The sequence below is a fragment of the Mirounga leonina genome, unplaced genomic scaffold (assembly GCF_011800145.1).
Source record: "Mirounga leonina isolate KUSES-001 unplaced genomic scaffold, KU_Mleo_1.0 Mir_167, whole genome shotgun sequence".
Taxonomy (NCBI): domain Eukaryota; kingdom Metazoa; phylum Chordata; class Mammalia; order Carnivora; family Phocidae; genus Mirounga; species Mirounga leonina.
Window position 1 is genome coordinate 573,868 of NW_023270422.1, and position 17,472 is coordinate 591,339.

The window sequence follows — 17,472 nt, forward strand, 5'->3', positions numbered from 1 at the left end:
ACCTTTTGCTCATAAAAGGCTGTGCTTTTGAGCTTACTGGACTGAAGCTCATTTGTTCAACACTTGGTTTCAAAAAGGAATGAAAAACCACAATAACAAAAATCACTTTTACACTACATTATTTTTAATAGTTTCCAATATGATTTTATCCATTTGTTTCCTCTGTCAGCTAATTGTCGTTTTATTGAATTAATCTCTCCACATTTGTGTGATCTATTTATAGAACCTGTTAGAAATGTAGTGAAACATCTCCAAAGTCAGTGTTTGTTCTTCTAGCAGATATTTTTCTCATAATTTAAACAGAATGCTGCTCTTTTTCCAGAGGAAGTCAAAGGAAGAAAAATAAAACTGTAGCTCAGGTTCCCAAAAGGCAAATGAACAGGGGGAAGATAAAAGAAAAAGACTTGTCACATCCTGGTATCTACTGTGGTCACGAGTACCAGCAGACAGAGTCCCTACAGGGGGATTCTAAGAGTGGATGACAGGAAGGAAGAACATCCAAGGGAAGCTGTCAAGAGATTTTCTATTCTAGAGACTCTTGGGACTCATGGATCTTAAAAGACAAAATCTCCAAACATGGTTTACTTAAAGATAGATGGGGAAAACAGGAAAGGGAAAGTTTCCTCAGAAAGTCTCCATATATTCCTTTTTGGTAGTTTTACCATTTCTCTATACATTGATAGATATTTCAAATTTCCAAATTTATGTATTCTGCCCAAACCTCTCTCAACTTCTTTTTTGCTAAATGGATATAGCTCCACTTGAATGTCTATGAGCTCCACAGAGTTAACATGTCAGCACTGAACTTAACCCAAAATCCTATTTCTCTTTTCTCCTGTCCCCTCTCCACTCCTGGATTATCTTTTACCAGCCATTTGGTCCTCATGCTAAAGGACCCACAAGTCCTCCTCAGCTGCTCTCTCTCTTTTATCTTTAATCACTGTATTTTTAGACCCCTTCCCTTCCTTTCCCTCCTCCTCATACCAGGGTCACAGTGATTTTGCTTCCTTAATTTCTTGCCTGTAGTCTTGTCTTCCTAATTATCTGTTCTGCAGACACAGCAGTGAGCTGTAAGATCTTTCAGTGGTTTCCCACCACATACAAAATTTACCCTAATATGTTATGCATAATATCTGTCCCACAGCATGTAATTAAACACATGGGGATGATGGTGGGGCAAGGTGGGGAGGGCTCATGCTCAAATATGTTTGGGAAATGAAACACCGTTAATCTAAGAATAAGGTTTCCTTCTTCACTGCAGAACTTCTCAGAACCATTGTTTAATTTGTTAATTGTGAGACACCTAGTTAAGTGTATATGTACAATGTTTCCCAAACTTACTCATTCTTGGAACCATTTCCTGCAAGTCATCTTTATGAGCCCAGTGTTCTGTGGAACACACTTTAAGAAAGCTAGGGGTGCCTGGGTGGCTCAGTTGGTTAAGCGTCTGTCTTTGACTCAGGTCATGATCCGGGGTCCTGGGATCGAGCCCCACATTGGGCTCCTTGCTCAGCAGGGAGCCTGCTTCTCCCTCTGCCTCTGCCTGCCGCACCCCCTGCTTGTGCTCTCTCTCTCTGTCTCTCTCTCGCTATCTCTCCCTCTCTCTGTCAAATAAATAAAATGTTTAGAAAAATAAAAATAAAGCTAGTCTAAAAAAAGAAAAGAAAGAAAAGCTGGTTTACAGAATAGACTACAACCTTTATTATTTTGCCCCTGCTGCTCTCCCCATCTTCATGTCCTACCATTCTTTCCCTCAAAGTTGATGTCCCAGGAATTCAACTTGTAGTTGTGTCCAGGCACCGTCCTGTCTCTTTGTTTTGTGCACTTGATCACACTGTCCTCTTTTCTGTGAATTACCTCCCTCTCTTCTTTCCCTTCTTTTTTTCCCCAGAACTCATTTCTCTTAACTCATGATTCTGGCTCTTCCTTTAAGATGTAACCTCAGGTATCACCCTCTCCAAGAAGCTTTCTCTGACACCCCAGACCCAAAGGAGTAGATACTCTTCTCTGGGCATAAAGGAGGCCTTTATGATTTTGGAAAACTTTAAAACACAGTAGCATTAATTTCACTGTTACTCTTACTAATTTAAAGACATTTATAAGGCACAGACATCTAACAATTGTATTACTGAAGTTAGAGGCCTGAAAAATAATCTGCCCCAATAAGTTACTTGTCCTGTAGAATTTTCTACATTGATTCAACTGAGTCAATCCTTGTGATGTTATTTAACATCTTTTTCAGTCCCCCGTAATTCCTGAAAACTGTTTACTGATAATAAGTATAGAGTCCTGATTAGATCTAGGTTTGATTCTATGGCTAGAGCTTTTCATATATGGTATTTAATTCCTTTAGCCCCACGTCAAGAAGTACGTAGAATCTGCTTGTCCCACCGTCTGAAGAATCAGAAGAGTCAACTGTTATTCTATGGTGCCAAAACATACTGAGATACCTTACTTTGCCCCAAATGCTGACAGTAGTTAGAAGCTATTTGGGGGTGGAGGGAGGAATATAGATATTCCAAGGGGTAGAGGGAGAATATTAAGGGATCATAGATACCTCTATATTAACTGTAGAGCAGTGCATAGATGGCATCTTCTTCCTTAACCTCCAGCATCTACCAGAAAGCAGTCCACTGTAATAATCAAATTAGAGATGAACCAACCGTAAGATCTTTGGGGTATGGAAAGACAAAATGGGTTATCACCTGTAATAAAGAAGTTTGAAAACTATAAATCTATTAGAGGATAATTCCATCTTTTTATAAAAGACTTAATTCAGTAAATGTAAAACTCAGCACTTTAGCATTTGATTTGTATCCTGTCTACAAGGAAACTTCATGTTTACTACACTAAGACTCGGACTGCTGTAACCTTTAGGACTGTTTGCTTGGTGTTTTTCTGTTTTTGTGAACCCTTCCTCAGTATATGAGCTGTCACTTACTGATGCTCTAAAATGTATCTCTGTAATAAGGAACTTCCTTAGTCCTTAGCCCTTCTAATTTGCTCTTTGAAATTTGCTGTGGCCTCAGAATTAAAACATCGGAGTTTATTGGTATGCTCTGCTGTGTTTCAGACCGTTGAAATTGAGAACAAATTGTATAATTGTTACTGTATTATCTAATTCAGAGTACATCATAATGTATGTTTTCATTAAGTAATGGACTAAAAGGTTTAATTTTATAAGAATAGCCCATTTGCCCAGATGGCTCAGTCAGAAGAGCATCAGCCTCTGGATCTCGAGGTCACGATTTTGAGCCACTTGTTGGGTGTAGAGATTACTTAAATAAATAAAACTTTTTAAAAAATTAGGAATAGCCCATTGTTGTAAATAAAAACTAGTATTTTTAACTAATATGTTTTTTTAAAAATTAGATTACACCACCACCTTCCCTGTCAGATCCACTTAAAGAGCTTTTTCGGCAACAGGAAGTTGTAAGAATGAAACTACGTTTGCAACACAGTATTGAAAGGGTAAGAAGTGCTTAAATTTATGCTAAAAATTACTCTATTTTAACAATAGATTATAATGACCTACATTATATTTTATGTATCTATGTATATATTTTATACACACACACACACACACATATAACTCTCTTAGGGGATTTTCCTTGTTTAGAACCATTTTGGGAAATGCTTTGATTTTGTTATCTTGTACCTGTGTAGTTAGGGAATTTTTAGGCCTGTTTTAGGGTAGCTGTCCCCTATGTTACAGTTCATGCTGAGTGTATTTTTGATGTATAAAAATCTCTAATAATTAGTTTCTTGTTAGCATTTGCTGAATTTGTGGAACTAAAACGGTGAATTCCTAGACAGTTGGATTTCTAGCTCATGCCCACTCTGCCTCTCCAAGAACTAATAACCCATTCTCAGAAGACGTTGTTTGAGAAGCTGTGTTCTGGAAGTGCAAAGATACAACATTAAGAATGGTGACCTGGGGGCGCCTGGGTGCTCAGTCAGTTAAGCGACTGCCTTTGGCTCAGGTCATGATCTCAGGGTCCTGGGATCGAGCCCCACATCGGGCTCCCTGCTCAGCGGGAAGCCTGCTTCTCCCTGTCCCACTTCCCCTGCTTGTGTTCCCTCTCTCGCTGTCTTTCTCTCTGTCAAATAAATAAATAAAATAAAATAGTATAACCATACTATCCTTTAAAAAAAAAAAAAAAAAGAATGGTGACCTAAAGTGCAATATTTACGTTGTCACTTAAGCAGCATAACTCAGTTATTTTAGGGGAGGGAGTATGACTTCAAATAATATATTTCTTTCTCATGTAGTGTTAAGGGATTTTTGGTTATTGCTCTTAATCTCTACATGACTATGGCCAGTCTTTTAGGAAAACTTCTAGCTATTTTTTCTTAGTATCTGGTCAGTTTTTTGGATATTTTATCATTTAAAGTCCCACCTCAAACTTGTACTTAATAAATCGTAAGTGTTAAGACTCACCTCTTTTCTTTTGAGTATCATTTGTCACATAAAATTTAAAAGAGATTAAATAGGACTGTGTTTCTTTGTGTTTTCATTGAATTATAAATACAGTAAAACTCTATAGTAATACGTATTTGGATATAATGAGGCTTCCGTGCTCCAGTAGGGGAAGGATAAAGTTCTTGTCAAGTCGAGAGAGACTAGGGAATGTGGTGGGAAGGAGACCAGCCACATCTTTAATATTTTCTCAGCCCAGCCTGCCTGACAGAACCAACAAAATGATGGACATCTTATAATGGAAGGATTCCTGGACTCACTACCTGTGTCCTTGAAGTTCTAACCAGCCACAGGCCCCAGGGTTGTCCCCACTGATGTTTAAGCCAAAGAAGACAGTTACCACCAGATGGCACAAGTCTGTAACCAGTATCACCATGGGTTGGGATCTGTAGCTACACCCTAGGAATTCTCAGTTTGCTAAATGCAGAGGATTGCCTAGATGATTTCATAAACTTTATGATAGGGTGAGTTTGCATATTACATAATTGGAAGTATTGCACCCCAGTTAACACATTTTAAGACAGGATTATACTGCGATTGTCAGAGGTTTAAAATCAGCATCAAAGTAAAGTGTTTGTTTCCATGAAAATATTCATTATAAAACAGAAGCTTCCACCACCATGGCACACCACTTCACACCCATTAGAAAGGCTGTAATTAAAAGATAATAACAAGTGTTGGCAAGGATGTGAAATAATTGGAACCCTCATACATTGCTGATGGAAATGCAAAATGATACAACTGCTGTTAACAACTCAGCAGTTTCTCACCAGGTTAAACACAGAACTACCATATGACCTAGCTCTACTCCTAGTTATTTACCTAAGAGAAACAGAAAATATGCATCCAAGCAAAAATTTGAGCATGAATGTTCGTAGCAGCATTATTCATGATAGCACAAAGCTAGGAACAACCCAAAAGACCACCAACTGATGAATGGATAAATAAAATGTGTATTTTTATGGTGGAATATTATTCAGCCATAAAGAGGGGTGAGGTACTGATGCATGCTGCAACCCAGATGAACCTTGAAAACATGTGACATGAAAGAAGCCAGTTACAAAATACCACATGTTCCATGGATCCATTTGTAAGAAAAGGTTCAGAGTAGGTAAATCCATAGAAATAAAAAGTAGAGTAGTGGTTGCCAGGGGAAGAGGAGGTATATGGGGCATGACTGGTGATAGATATTCTTTTTGGGGTGATGAAAATGTTCTGAAATTAGTGGTGATGGTTGAACATCTTGGTGACCATACTAAAAGCCACCATTGTACACTTGCAAAGTTAATTTTTTTTAAAAGCCTGCCACTTTTGGAAAGAACATTTACTTACACTTTTAGAACACTTTGAGTTCTCAAATCCCTCAAGCTTTCTGTGAAGAAAAAACTTATCTGAGGGGCACCTGGGTGGTTCAGTCGGTTACGCGTCTGCCTTCGGCTCAGGTCATGATATTGGGGTCCTGGGATCGAGCCCCGTGTTGGGATCTGTGCTCGGTGGGGAGTCTGCTTGTCCCTCTCCCTCTGCGCCTCCCCCCATCATGCTTATTCTGTCTCTAATAAATAAAAGCTTTTAAAAAAGAAAAAACTCTGAAATTCAGGTTCTTCAGTACATTTTAAGTTATTTGAAAAAAACAGGTGATTGAAGTATTACAGTTTTTTTTTTTTCCATTCTTGGTTCAACTAGGAAAAACTCATTGTATCCAATGAACAGGAAGTTCTACGAGTTCATTACAGAGCTGCAAGAACATTGGCAAATCAAACACTGCCATTTAGTGCGTGCACTGTGTTACTGGACGCAGAAGTGTACAGTGTGCCACTGGACGCTCAGGTAAAGTGCTACTGATACAGTTAAAATGTTCTAAATACAACTTGGGTGCTTTTGTAATCTATTGCCATAGAAGAAACTTGAATTCAGCAATCAGTAAAACTCGAAGGAGAAAAACAATTCTTGTGCAGAATAAAGTACTTCTAGATCACTTGATCTTTTTTCTAAAATCCTCTAAACATTAGGCTTATATTATAAAAGCTGATATTTACAAAACCAGTGTGTGTTTAGGATAGTGGCCTTTTACATAATTTGTCATTTGTTTCTAAACTGGATGTTTGTACCTTCAAGCAACTGGAAAGCAACTGTAAGCTGGAAAACACTACAGGCAGATTGAACCTCTAGATTGTGGTGGTGCTAAAATAGGGCCAGGCTTTTGTTTTGATCTTGGATACGGCTGGAATAAAGAAATACAGTTGTGGGGGGGGAAAAAAAGTGTAGCTATGTCTTGAATAAAGTTTACTGCCACATAGAAATTATATGAATTCAGGGGCACCTGGGTGGCTCAGACGGTTAAGCGTCTGCCTTCGGCTCAGGTCATGATCCCAGGGTCCTGGGATCGAGTCCCGCATCGGGCTCCCTGCTAGGCAGGGAGCCTGCTTCTCTCCCTCTGCCTCTGCCTCTCTCTCTCTCTCTGACTTTCATGAATAAATAAATAAAAAAAAAAAATTAAAAAAAGAAATTATATGAATTCAGAACCAGATATATCAGTTGTCAGAATTTCTTGTGCCTCACAAACCAGAATGAAATTCACTGGTCATAGAGAGAATATAATGCTTAAAGAGTATAAGCATGGACAATGAAGGATTATCACACAAAAATACTAGGAAATGCTGTTTTAAGTCAGACTAGAAACACAAAGGATATAGGTAGGGTGTATTACAGAGAAAATTACTTAGTTCTCTCTGGGCTTTATTTTTCTCCTCTTTAAAAAAAAAGAGATTAAATTAGATCAGTATATTTCAGACTTTCTTAAGTCACCAGCTGTTTTACCCAAATGAAAGTATTCAGAGAGATTTGAAAAGGCTATTAAGAATAATAATAATTGGGCAGGGGGAGCCTGGGTGGTTCAGTCCGTTGAACATCTAACTCTTGATTTTGACTCAGGTCATGATCTCAGGGTAATGAGATCAAGCCCTGCATTGGGCTCCACGCTGGGCACGGAGTCTGCTTAAGATTCTCTCTCCCTCTTCCCCTCCACCACATTTGCATGCATACTCTCTCTCTAAAATATTAATAATAATAATTGGATCTTAAGAAAGAACTATTTGATCTAAGGAAATAAACACTGGAAAGGCCACTGAGGGAATTTACATAATTCTCAGCCTTAAAGAATTTAAAGGGAAGAATGAATGGTTTTTAATAATGGAAATGAGCAGTTTAAAGGCTGGACTAGACAGTGTAATATCTTGAGATCTTTTCAAGTTCTGTGCAATTATAGAGTAATGAAATCAATTTGAGAACAATATAAATCAAGCTACAAGGGAAGTCTCTTGAAGACTTCTGGTTCACAGTGGTTGGGTATACATACCTTTTTATTTTGTCTTCCTTCCAAAACTCCCTGAAATGACAAAAGACATGTAAAAATAAAAACCAATCCATAGCAGAACTGGAAATCGAGACGGAAAGCCACTGGACCACCACATGATGAAATTTCTGATGAGCATCTATTGCCCCAGATAGATTATAAGGAGAACATCAAAAATAAGTGCGGTTTCCCCGTAAGCCCTTAGAATGATCCCCAAGTCAAAGACTGAACGAAGATTAGGCCATGATCGGCCTAATAATTAAAGGACGGAAGAACTTAATCCTTCTCTTGAGGAAAACTGTGGAACAGGGTAACATCCTTTGACTCTGGCTTTAGAGTAGACACTGGTCTCTCAACTGAGTAGCAGCCTCCAATGAGAATAGCCTCCAAGGAATTTAAGGAAAAGGAAAATCTACCTTTCCTGGCTAAGGGCTTGGGTCATCCATTAGCCTACTTTCTCATCAGACCTCTTCCTTTTCAAAATAAACTTGTAATATTAAAAAGATTCAATAATAAAATTTTAAATACTCAAAACATCTTATGGAGGACCAAGGAGGAAGTGATAACAGCTAAAAATGTAAGCATCTACATGATGCCTGGATGGCACCTTGATGGCACTGGTGGTTATAGTAGTAGTAGTAATTACAGCAGACATTTCTTGGAGTGAGTGCTGCCTGTATACCGAAGCATTCTGATGAGGACTTCAGAGACTTAATTGTCAAAACAAGATTAGAAGGTATTCATCCCACTTTACAGAATGGAAAATTGAGAAAGTACATAATTAGTTCAAGATCACATAGTAAGACACAAAGCTGGCGTTTGAATACAGCCTGTCTTCATTCCAAAACTGGTGTTCTTCAGAGTTGATACAGAATTTCTTTATGATCACTCCAAACTATTGGTCCTGGAAAAAACGTTGGCCTCAAAGTCCTGTAGCCCACCTTAATGCTTTTTCTCCCTACATATGGTAAACATTAACATTAAAATGAGATACAAAATCAATTTTACTTTTTTTTTTTTTAAGATTTTATTTATTTGCAAGAGAGAGAATGAGAGACAGAGCATGAGAGGGAGGAGGGTCAGAGGGAGAAGCAGACTCCCCGCTGAGCAGGGAGCCCGATGCGGGACTCGATCCCGGAACTCCAGGATCATGACCCGAGCCGAAAGGCAGTCGCTTAACCAACTGAGCCACCCAGGCACCCCAATTTTACTTTTAATAAGAAAGTTGTAGGCATAAAAAATTATATTTTTATCCTTTTTCAAAATGTTTCCATCGTTCTTTCCATCATTCCATCATACCATAAAAAGATATAATGGCATATAGGTTTTAAAGTGGGTTATTAAATTGCATAGTATTCAGCTACTTTCAATGTTCTCTTTCAGTCTGATGACAGTAAAACTTCTGTGAGGGATCGCTTTAATGCAAGACAGTTCATGTCTTGGTTACAAGATGTGGATGATAAATTTGACAAACTAAAGGTATGTATGTTTAGAAGTTCAGTTTAAATGGATGCTTCCCTCTTAAACAGAAAGTGCAGCTCTGTTAGGAGTGACTAGGAAAGGAGATAGCCATTAGTCATGCATCCTCGTGCCGCCTACAGTTGGAAAGTAAAGGAAAATAAAGAGCACAAGTCCATTTTTCAAGACCAGTGTAGAATGAAAGATGAAACTATCAGAGAAGAAGCAGTTTCTGATGGGGATCTTTATGCTTACTGTCCAGTATCCCAAGTCTGGTGATAGTTCTGACATATGAAAGAATGGGGAAGAGCAATAAGGAAAGAATATATACTGCAAATAATTCATAAGGGAAATTATTTGGTTTGAGATTTTAAATCGTTTCAAAAATCACTTCTTAGATGTTTGTGATTCTTTTGATAATTTGAAATCTCATTCTTTGAAAGAGCAGTTTCAAATTAAAGTCTGTGAGGTCAGACAGTAGTGAAGTTGCAGATCCAGAAATAGTTGTCATATAGATACAGACAGGGTAAAGCAGAAATGTGTGTAATTCAAAAATTTAATCACTAAAGAAACTATGGATGAGATTAATTTTTAAAGCAGATTTAACAGAAAAATGAATTAACTCTTCTCTTCTCAATAGACCTGTCTTTTAATGAGGCAACAACATGAAGCTGCAGCTTTAAATGCCGTCCAGAGATTAGAATGGCAGCTCAAACTCCAGGAACTTGATCCTGCCACCTATAAATCTATCAGCATTTATGAAATCCAGGAGTTTTATGTTCCCCTTGTTGATGTTAATGATGACTTTGAATTGACTCCTATATAGCAGCCATTCCTTCCGGTGGTGTCGTCTTAAACTCATGTGGCTCAAGAGTATTAAACTGTGGAACACTGCCTTTTGAGAAAAATGCTAATATTATGCCTTTACAGTTGTTAGTAAAGTTTGACTAAAGTTGGTTATGTAGTAAACACTGTCATTTTATGAAAAATGAAAAGAGAATTATTTTGGATCCTAGATCCAAACAGTTTCTAACTGAAATCTATTATTTATATTGGTGAGAGGTAACTATTGCATTAGAGCATGTTGGCAGACTGTGGTAGATACTTTAAAAGCTGAGAATCTGCTAACAGCACTGGAAGTTGTTAACACTCTTAAGTAACAAGATAACCACTAGTATTCAGATCTTTCAAGTTTCATTAAAATATACTGGTAAACTAAAAGGTTCAATTCCTACCAAATAGTTTCTAATGTGGAAGAAAAACTTGGCACAAAATTTCTTCAGTTTATTTTATCTGTAAATTAATTGTACAGTTTTCTTTTCAAAAGTTTTAATATTGTCTTCCTTTTTAATAACTTATTTTATACATATTGTGCAGATGTAAATCTTGTAATTAATGGTCAAAATATATACAAAGGGATTGGTAGTCAAAACATGTACAAAGAAATAATTGTAAAGCTGTTGTGTCTAATGTTTTATTGGACCAAAGTTGTAGTTCGTATGGAGTGTACTAGTAATGTGTTCAGGTAGCAAAACTTTTAAATAAGGCATGCATGTGTTTGAGTTAGCTTGTTTTCATCACCATAACTGTAAAGGTTGTGACTTAGTTGTATTGCATGTTTCCTATAATTTAACTCTCTCCATAAGTGATGCCTAAAGTAGTGTAGGGTGTTTCATGCCAGTCTCCTGGGACAGTTCCTATGACTCACTATGTTGGACACATTATTTAGAATTAGTCATGCAAAGAAACAGCTCTTTTTTTCATCTCACAGTGGAACCTATTCCCCTCTCCCAATATGCCTTTGAATGAAAATTCTGAAATTGTAAATGTCTATTTTAATACTCAAGTATGAAAGAATCTGTGAATATATGTAAATATGTTTAATAAATTTTATTGGTCATGTTAAATCATTGTAAAACTTTTTTACATTGCTTAAATATCATGTTTTAAGCTTATAATAACCTTTGCACTTTTAAAATACAAACGGAGTACTGAAATCAAAAAGATATTCGGTAGTCAAAATAAGTACAAGAAACAGGCATATTCTGATCAATCTTCAATATTTATGAAAAACTGATTAATATGTTGTATTTTTTCCTTGTATCAAGATGCAAAACATAATTTTCAGAATTTTATAATTAAGATTTGGTATGCTGTTTTTAATAAAATAATTAGCAATATACTTAGAAAAAATCCAGTTTCTCCTATAACATGAAGTAGATTAAATATTCAGGAATATTTCAGGTCTGAAATCTGCTAAACTTACTAAACATTTTTGAAAGGAAAATTAGGTTATATGTAAAATTGAACATAAGTATATGAGATAAAATTTATAGAACTTTCCACAGTACTTTCTTGAATTATAAAATAATGATATTTTTTATTCTGATAGAGAAAACTAAAAAGAATATATGAGGAATAAAGTGACTTAAATGCAGCAAGCAAGTTGGACATCCCAGCTAATGGGAGAGAATGTAAAAATCGAAGTTTTGGAGTGCAAAGGTATATATTAAGCTTAGGGATTTTTGAATTTTTATGTCAATTTATATTTTAATTCATACTGTACTTGGCATGCGCAATAAAGCAGCACGTGTAAAAGATACACAGTGCAAGGACTTTATTATAAAGGTTGGATGTAGTGTTCTTTAGAAATTTAGATGAGAGACTTGGGCCTTTTTTATTGGATAAATGGGGCCAAGAAAGGCAGGGTAGATTTTGAAGCACTGGTTTTGTTGAAGTTAAGTTTATTAAGGCTGGGAACATTAAAAGCTAATTTATAAAAGCAATACTTTTTAATATGGAAAAACTCAATGCAAATTTTGTTTATACTTTTGCCTAAAGATAAAAAACCAGATTATTGAACATTGGAGTCATAGAAAAATATGAGAGGGGTAAATTTATACAGCATTTTGTTCTGAGGGTCCAACTGGAAAAGGAGGGGAAATCACTGTTTGGCCAAACAGAACAGGCTGCAGAAGAGAAAAAGCAAGCAAGCAGGAATCTGGCATATTTTAGTTGTCCCAGCTTTTTAAGTACTAACCCTAGTTCTCCCTCTTCAATGGTACCTCAAGTTGCTGGAGCCTCTCTGCCATGATTCTGCTTCTGCAGATTTCCTTTAGTAAAGTGACTCAAAGCCAGTCGGATAGCTTAAAAGAAAAGTGAATGCCTTCTCAGTAGAATTTATATATAAGTAGTTAAGAGCTTTTGATATTAAAGATATTCTAAAGCTCTGAAATGCTAGGAAAAAACTTGGAATGGGGTATATACCTAAAAAGATTTAGGGTTCTGAAAGAGAAATAAAGGATGGTTAGTTTAATCAGTGATTTTTTTTTTAACTATTCAAATATCATGAACAAGATATACTAAATTGTACCTAAGGATTTGTATTTCTTTAAATCTTGTTCTAAATCATATCTGTTTAATAAATGACTAGTTGATATTTGTGCATGTTATTTAATAAAGAGTTATATTTTTATAGAAAAAAATAAGAGTGAAATGTGTGCTAAATGTTTTTTTACTTTCCACTCCCATGTGACTCTAAGCCAAACACCAGTGTTTACTTAGGCAGTAGCAAAATTACAGAAATACTCATTTTGGGGAAACAAGCTCTGAAGAATGGCTCAACTCTATTCAGTAATGAGGTCTCAAAAAATATTAAATGTTAGACATGCTGCAAACTTCATAACCACAAAAATCTCAAGCAAAGACCCCATGAGGCTCATTTTAACTGACTTAATAATTATACACTGATTCTAGAAATTGAGTGCAGTGCTAAATATGTATTTTTCTTAGTTATTCAGAAAGCTGGCAGTATTTTTTATTCTATTTCTGGTATCCTGATACATAAACCCCCCAAATTTTATATAGAGGAAATTGACTTTAAAACTCATGAGATAGTCTTATCTTGTATTTTAAAGAGAGCATTTTCATGATTTTTCTAAAAATCCCTTTCAAACATTTAAGGCAAAAAGATTGATACAAGAGATACTGATCTTTGGAAAAGCTTGTGTGAAGTTTAATGGATTAAATATCTTGTAATTCATTTTCTTGGTGGGTTCTTGACACTGTAGTCTCCATTGTACCTAAAATGGAGTTACAAAGCCTCCACAGTAGCAGTTACCCGAAGTATTTCCACTCAGTAAAACCAGAGTTCATTAGAACAAAGGCAAATAAAGTTTAAATAATTCCCTTAATATGGTGAAAAAAGCATGTAGAATTATAAGTATTAGCATAAAAACTGAAAAATAAATCTAGAATGACTTTTCCCAGTGATGAAATGTTTAATACTACACAGTATCTGCAAGTAATTCGTAAATTTTTTATACATGTGCCTAACTCCATAAGAGAAAATAGCATATAAAATTGTTTACCTAAAGATAAACACCTTCGCTTGCATGGGGATTCAGTTTTATTATATCATTAGTTAACAGAATTTAAGATTATTTATGAAACACATTTATTTAACTCGGCTTTTTAAATGCTTTGAAAAAAAAGCTATATGCCATATCAAAATATGAGTAGTCCAGATAAAAAGCTTTTAGGTAGCCACCGTTTTCCCCACTTCTGAAGAAAATTTTGCTGTTAATAGAATGAAGCAAGCTTTTGTGGCATATGTTTACAGATTAAAGAACAAGACCTGTGTGCCCATCACTCAGCTTAAGAGCTCATTATCAGTACCTTCTCCGTTTTTTTAAAACTGGTTTAAATCCAGTTTAAGCAAACAAAAAGGGCAGTCCTAACAAATGTATACACTGTTAACCATTGCCTGAATCATTGTTTCCATCACCAAAGTTAGTCCCCCCTCCCCGCCACCACGTGCCCCTTTGCAGTCAGTACTCCCTATTCCAGAAGCGACGACTGTGATTCCCATCTCTGTATGTTACTTGTACCTGTTCTTGAACTTCTTTTAAATGGAATCAAGCAGTATATACTATTTTCTTGTGTCTGCCTTCTTTCTCTCAACATAAGGTTTTGAAATTCATCCATGTTGCAGTAATATGTTCCATTTTATGAATGAGCAGTAGTATATTGTACAAACTTGTTTATTCATTCTCTTGTTGGTAGACATTTGGATTGTTTCCAATTTGGGGGCTGTTGTGAATAAAACCGCTGTGAATCTGCAAGTACTTTTTTGTGGACATATTCTTTCATTCTTGGGTACATACCTTAGAGTACTAGGTCAGAGAGTATCGTTGTGTGTTTAGCTTTATTAGAAACTGACAGTTCTCCAAAGTAGTTGTACTATTTTATACCCCTATCTCATGAGAGACCCAGTTGCTCTGAATCTTCATCAATATTTGGTGTTGTCAGTCTTCAGTTTTAGCAATTTGGGTGGATGTGTAGTGATCTTGTGCCTTTAATTTACATTTCCCTGATGACTAATGAGATTGAACATTACTTTTCATATACATATTGACCATTTGTACATATTTTGTGAAATGTCCTCAAGTGTTTTGCTCATTTTTATTGGGTTGTCTTTATTCCTGATATGTAGGAATTCTTTATATAGTCTGCATATAAGTCCTTTGGTCAGATACATTTGTTTGTCCTGATTGTTTTTACCTAGTCTGTGGCCTGCTTTTCCATTTTTTCTTAATGACTAGTTTCTGGAGTCCTAAAAGGACTTTGAGAGCTTTTGTTTCTGTGTTATATTAGTTGATATTTACCAAAGTAGAAATTAAAACAAAAACAATTTAAAATGTATTAATAAGCCTATTTCATGTATATTTTTATGAAAAATGTATTTCCAAAATTAAAAATTAGTAGGAAAAGTGTATTATTTTAAATTTTACAAATCTCCTTAATATCTGGCCAAACAGAAGAAAGCTAGAAATTTCGTATCTGCTTTTGCACTCAATGTGTTGTATCTATTATTTGTTTGGTTTTGGTTTGGTTTGGTTTGTATGAAGAAGATACGGCCTCACACAAATAATAGGAAAAGGGGGAGAATATTTTAAAATTTTAAATAATAGATTTTCAAACAAATGTGGGCATTACTCTTTGATTCCACATCAAAACGCAACAAATAGTTTCTTGTTTTTTAAGATTTTATTCACTTATGAGAGAGAATACAAGCAGGGGGAGGGGCAGAGGACAAACACTCCCTGCTGAGCAGGGAGCCCAATGTGGGGCTCAATCCCAGGATCCTGAGATCATTAGCTGAGCTGAAGTCAGATGCTTACTGGACTGAGCCACCCAACAAATAGTTTCTAAAAGGTTAGTCACCTTGTGGAATCTGAAACTATATAATCAACTTTTGCTAACTCTGTTATATTAAATCTATTTATCTTGCACTTTGGATCTTTTAGCAATGAATGATTTTTAACATCGTGTATTGATCATTTAGAAAACATTGATTCACTGTGTTATGTGTCTTCCAAATGTTGACAGAACTCATTATATAATACCAAAATTCACACTTGTTAATATCACCACTGATTTCATCAGAAATGTCTTAAGTATTAGGAAGCTGTGAAGCTGTAAGCGACAATTACAAGTTTTCCAAAATTCTAATTTTCACTTGAAAGGTCAAACGTTATTGGCAACAAACACTGTCAGTTTTTTAAAATGACAGGCTTTTGGGGTGCCTGGGTGGGTTATTTGATTAAGCATTTGCCTTCGGCTCAGGTCAGTTTCCTGGGATTGAGCCCCACATCCGGCTCCTTGCTCAGCGGAGAGCCTGCTTCTCCCTCTCCCTCTGTCCTCCACTCCCCCTGTTCTGCTCTCTCTCTGTAAAATAAATAAAATCTTTAAAAAAATAAAGTGACAGGCTTTTGACAAAAGTACCATGTGATATAGATAGATAAATAGATAATTAGATAGATATCTCACATAATGTTTTTTCTTAATAGCAAAATAATTTACCATTTCATTAAACATTTATCATATGGGCATTCCATAATTTATTTAACCAGTTTCCTCTTAGACACTTAGGTATTTTGCAAATTTTTATTATCCAAAAAAAGATGTTCACTGAACATCTTAGTACTGAGATGAATTCTTGTGCTAAAACATATTACCATCTCAGCAGTCATTCTTTTGCCTGCTTTCCCTTACAGAGAACTGAACATCTGGTTCTTTTAGACCAATGAGCAAATACCTTCTCAGATAGACTCCTCACCTAGCCTCATATTTTCAATCCAGCCCTATTAGAACAAGTTGGAACTAAAAAATTCCCAGGCAGATGGAATGGATGACAAAGTAACTTTTAGAACTCTAGGCTGAACTAATAACTTTAGAATAGGCTTATGAGTCTAATTTCATTCAGAATTCCACAGCCATTAGATTTTTCTGCATGGGAAACTAAGTATTTTGGATTATGCACAGGACTGTTCTAGCCAACAAAATAGATCCACAGTAGCAAAATCTCCCAAATTCTCCACCGTGAGAATTCTTCAATGTCATGAAGATCAGACGGGGTTCACATATAGAACTCTGAACTCTGATAGGAAGACTGCCTAGCAATCTAATATCCTAATATTACAAAATATATGCTGCTAAGGATATGATTCTTCTAATTCTTAGGGTTATTTTAGAATTTTCTCAGGGGCTTTTTATACTCTCTAAGCAATCTTTTACTATACAATATATTTCCACTGGGTTATGGTAAAGTCAATTCTCCTAATCTTGAAGCTCCTAATCGTGAGTAAAAGTAGTTACTGAAGCAAGCTATCCCCTCTGTATATTCATTCTGAACTCTGCATGATGGCACCAATATTTTCCCCTATTGATTTTGGGGAAACAGGCTACAATTTTTCATGGCAGTATGTTAATGCTTTTTAATTCGAAAGTACATTTGTATTAATAGTCCAAAGCCTTTTCCCTATTAGTCACCTCTATACCAGAGTAAATACGTTATAATTCTCTTTGAACAGAGGCACAGAAATTTATTCTTTTTACATGCTAAAAATAATTCTTCCACATTTTCACTTCCATTGATGATGAAGTAGCAGAACAATCCTATGACCTCACAAGAGGGTTGGGCATAGTTTGTGTTCCCATCAGCTAAGGAGGAAAGATCTAATAGCTAGGGCATCAAATAGAGTACTCAGCAGGACATTGCCTTTGTGAGGCCAAATAAGCCCTGAATCCCCTCTGGTCAATCCTAAAAATCAGCTTCAAAAAGATCAAACCAGGGGTGCCTGGTGGATCCATCGGTTAAACATCTGGCTTCAGTTCAGGT

General features: G+C 36.0%; 1 protein-coding gene across 4 annotated transcripts in view; it reads left to right on the forward strand.

Annotated features, from left to right (window-relative positions):
• Window positions 1-14,413, forward strand: part of ANKRD12 (ankyrin repeat domain 12) — a 124,680-nt gene extending 110,267 nt beyond the window's left edge. For 3 of the 4 annotated variants that reach the window (XM_035013797.1, XM_035013796.1, XM_035013798.1), the window contains 4 exons: window positions 3,373-3,471; window positions 6,164-6,307; window positions 9,216-9,311; window positions 9,931-14,413. In XM_035013797.1, the coding sequence (XP_034869688.1) occupies window positions 3,373-3,471; window positions 6,164-6,307; window positions 9,216-9,311; window positions 9,931-10,116 (525 nt within the window). In that variant the 3' untranslated portion in view covers window positions 10,117-14,413. The remainder of the gene's footprint in view (window positions 1-3,372; window positions 3,472-6,163; window positions 6,308-9,215; window positions 9,312-9,930) is intronic. The other variant, XM_035013795.1, reaches the window with a different exon arrangement.
• The last annotated feature ends 3,059 nt before the right edge of the window (window positions 14,414-17,472 follow it).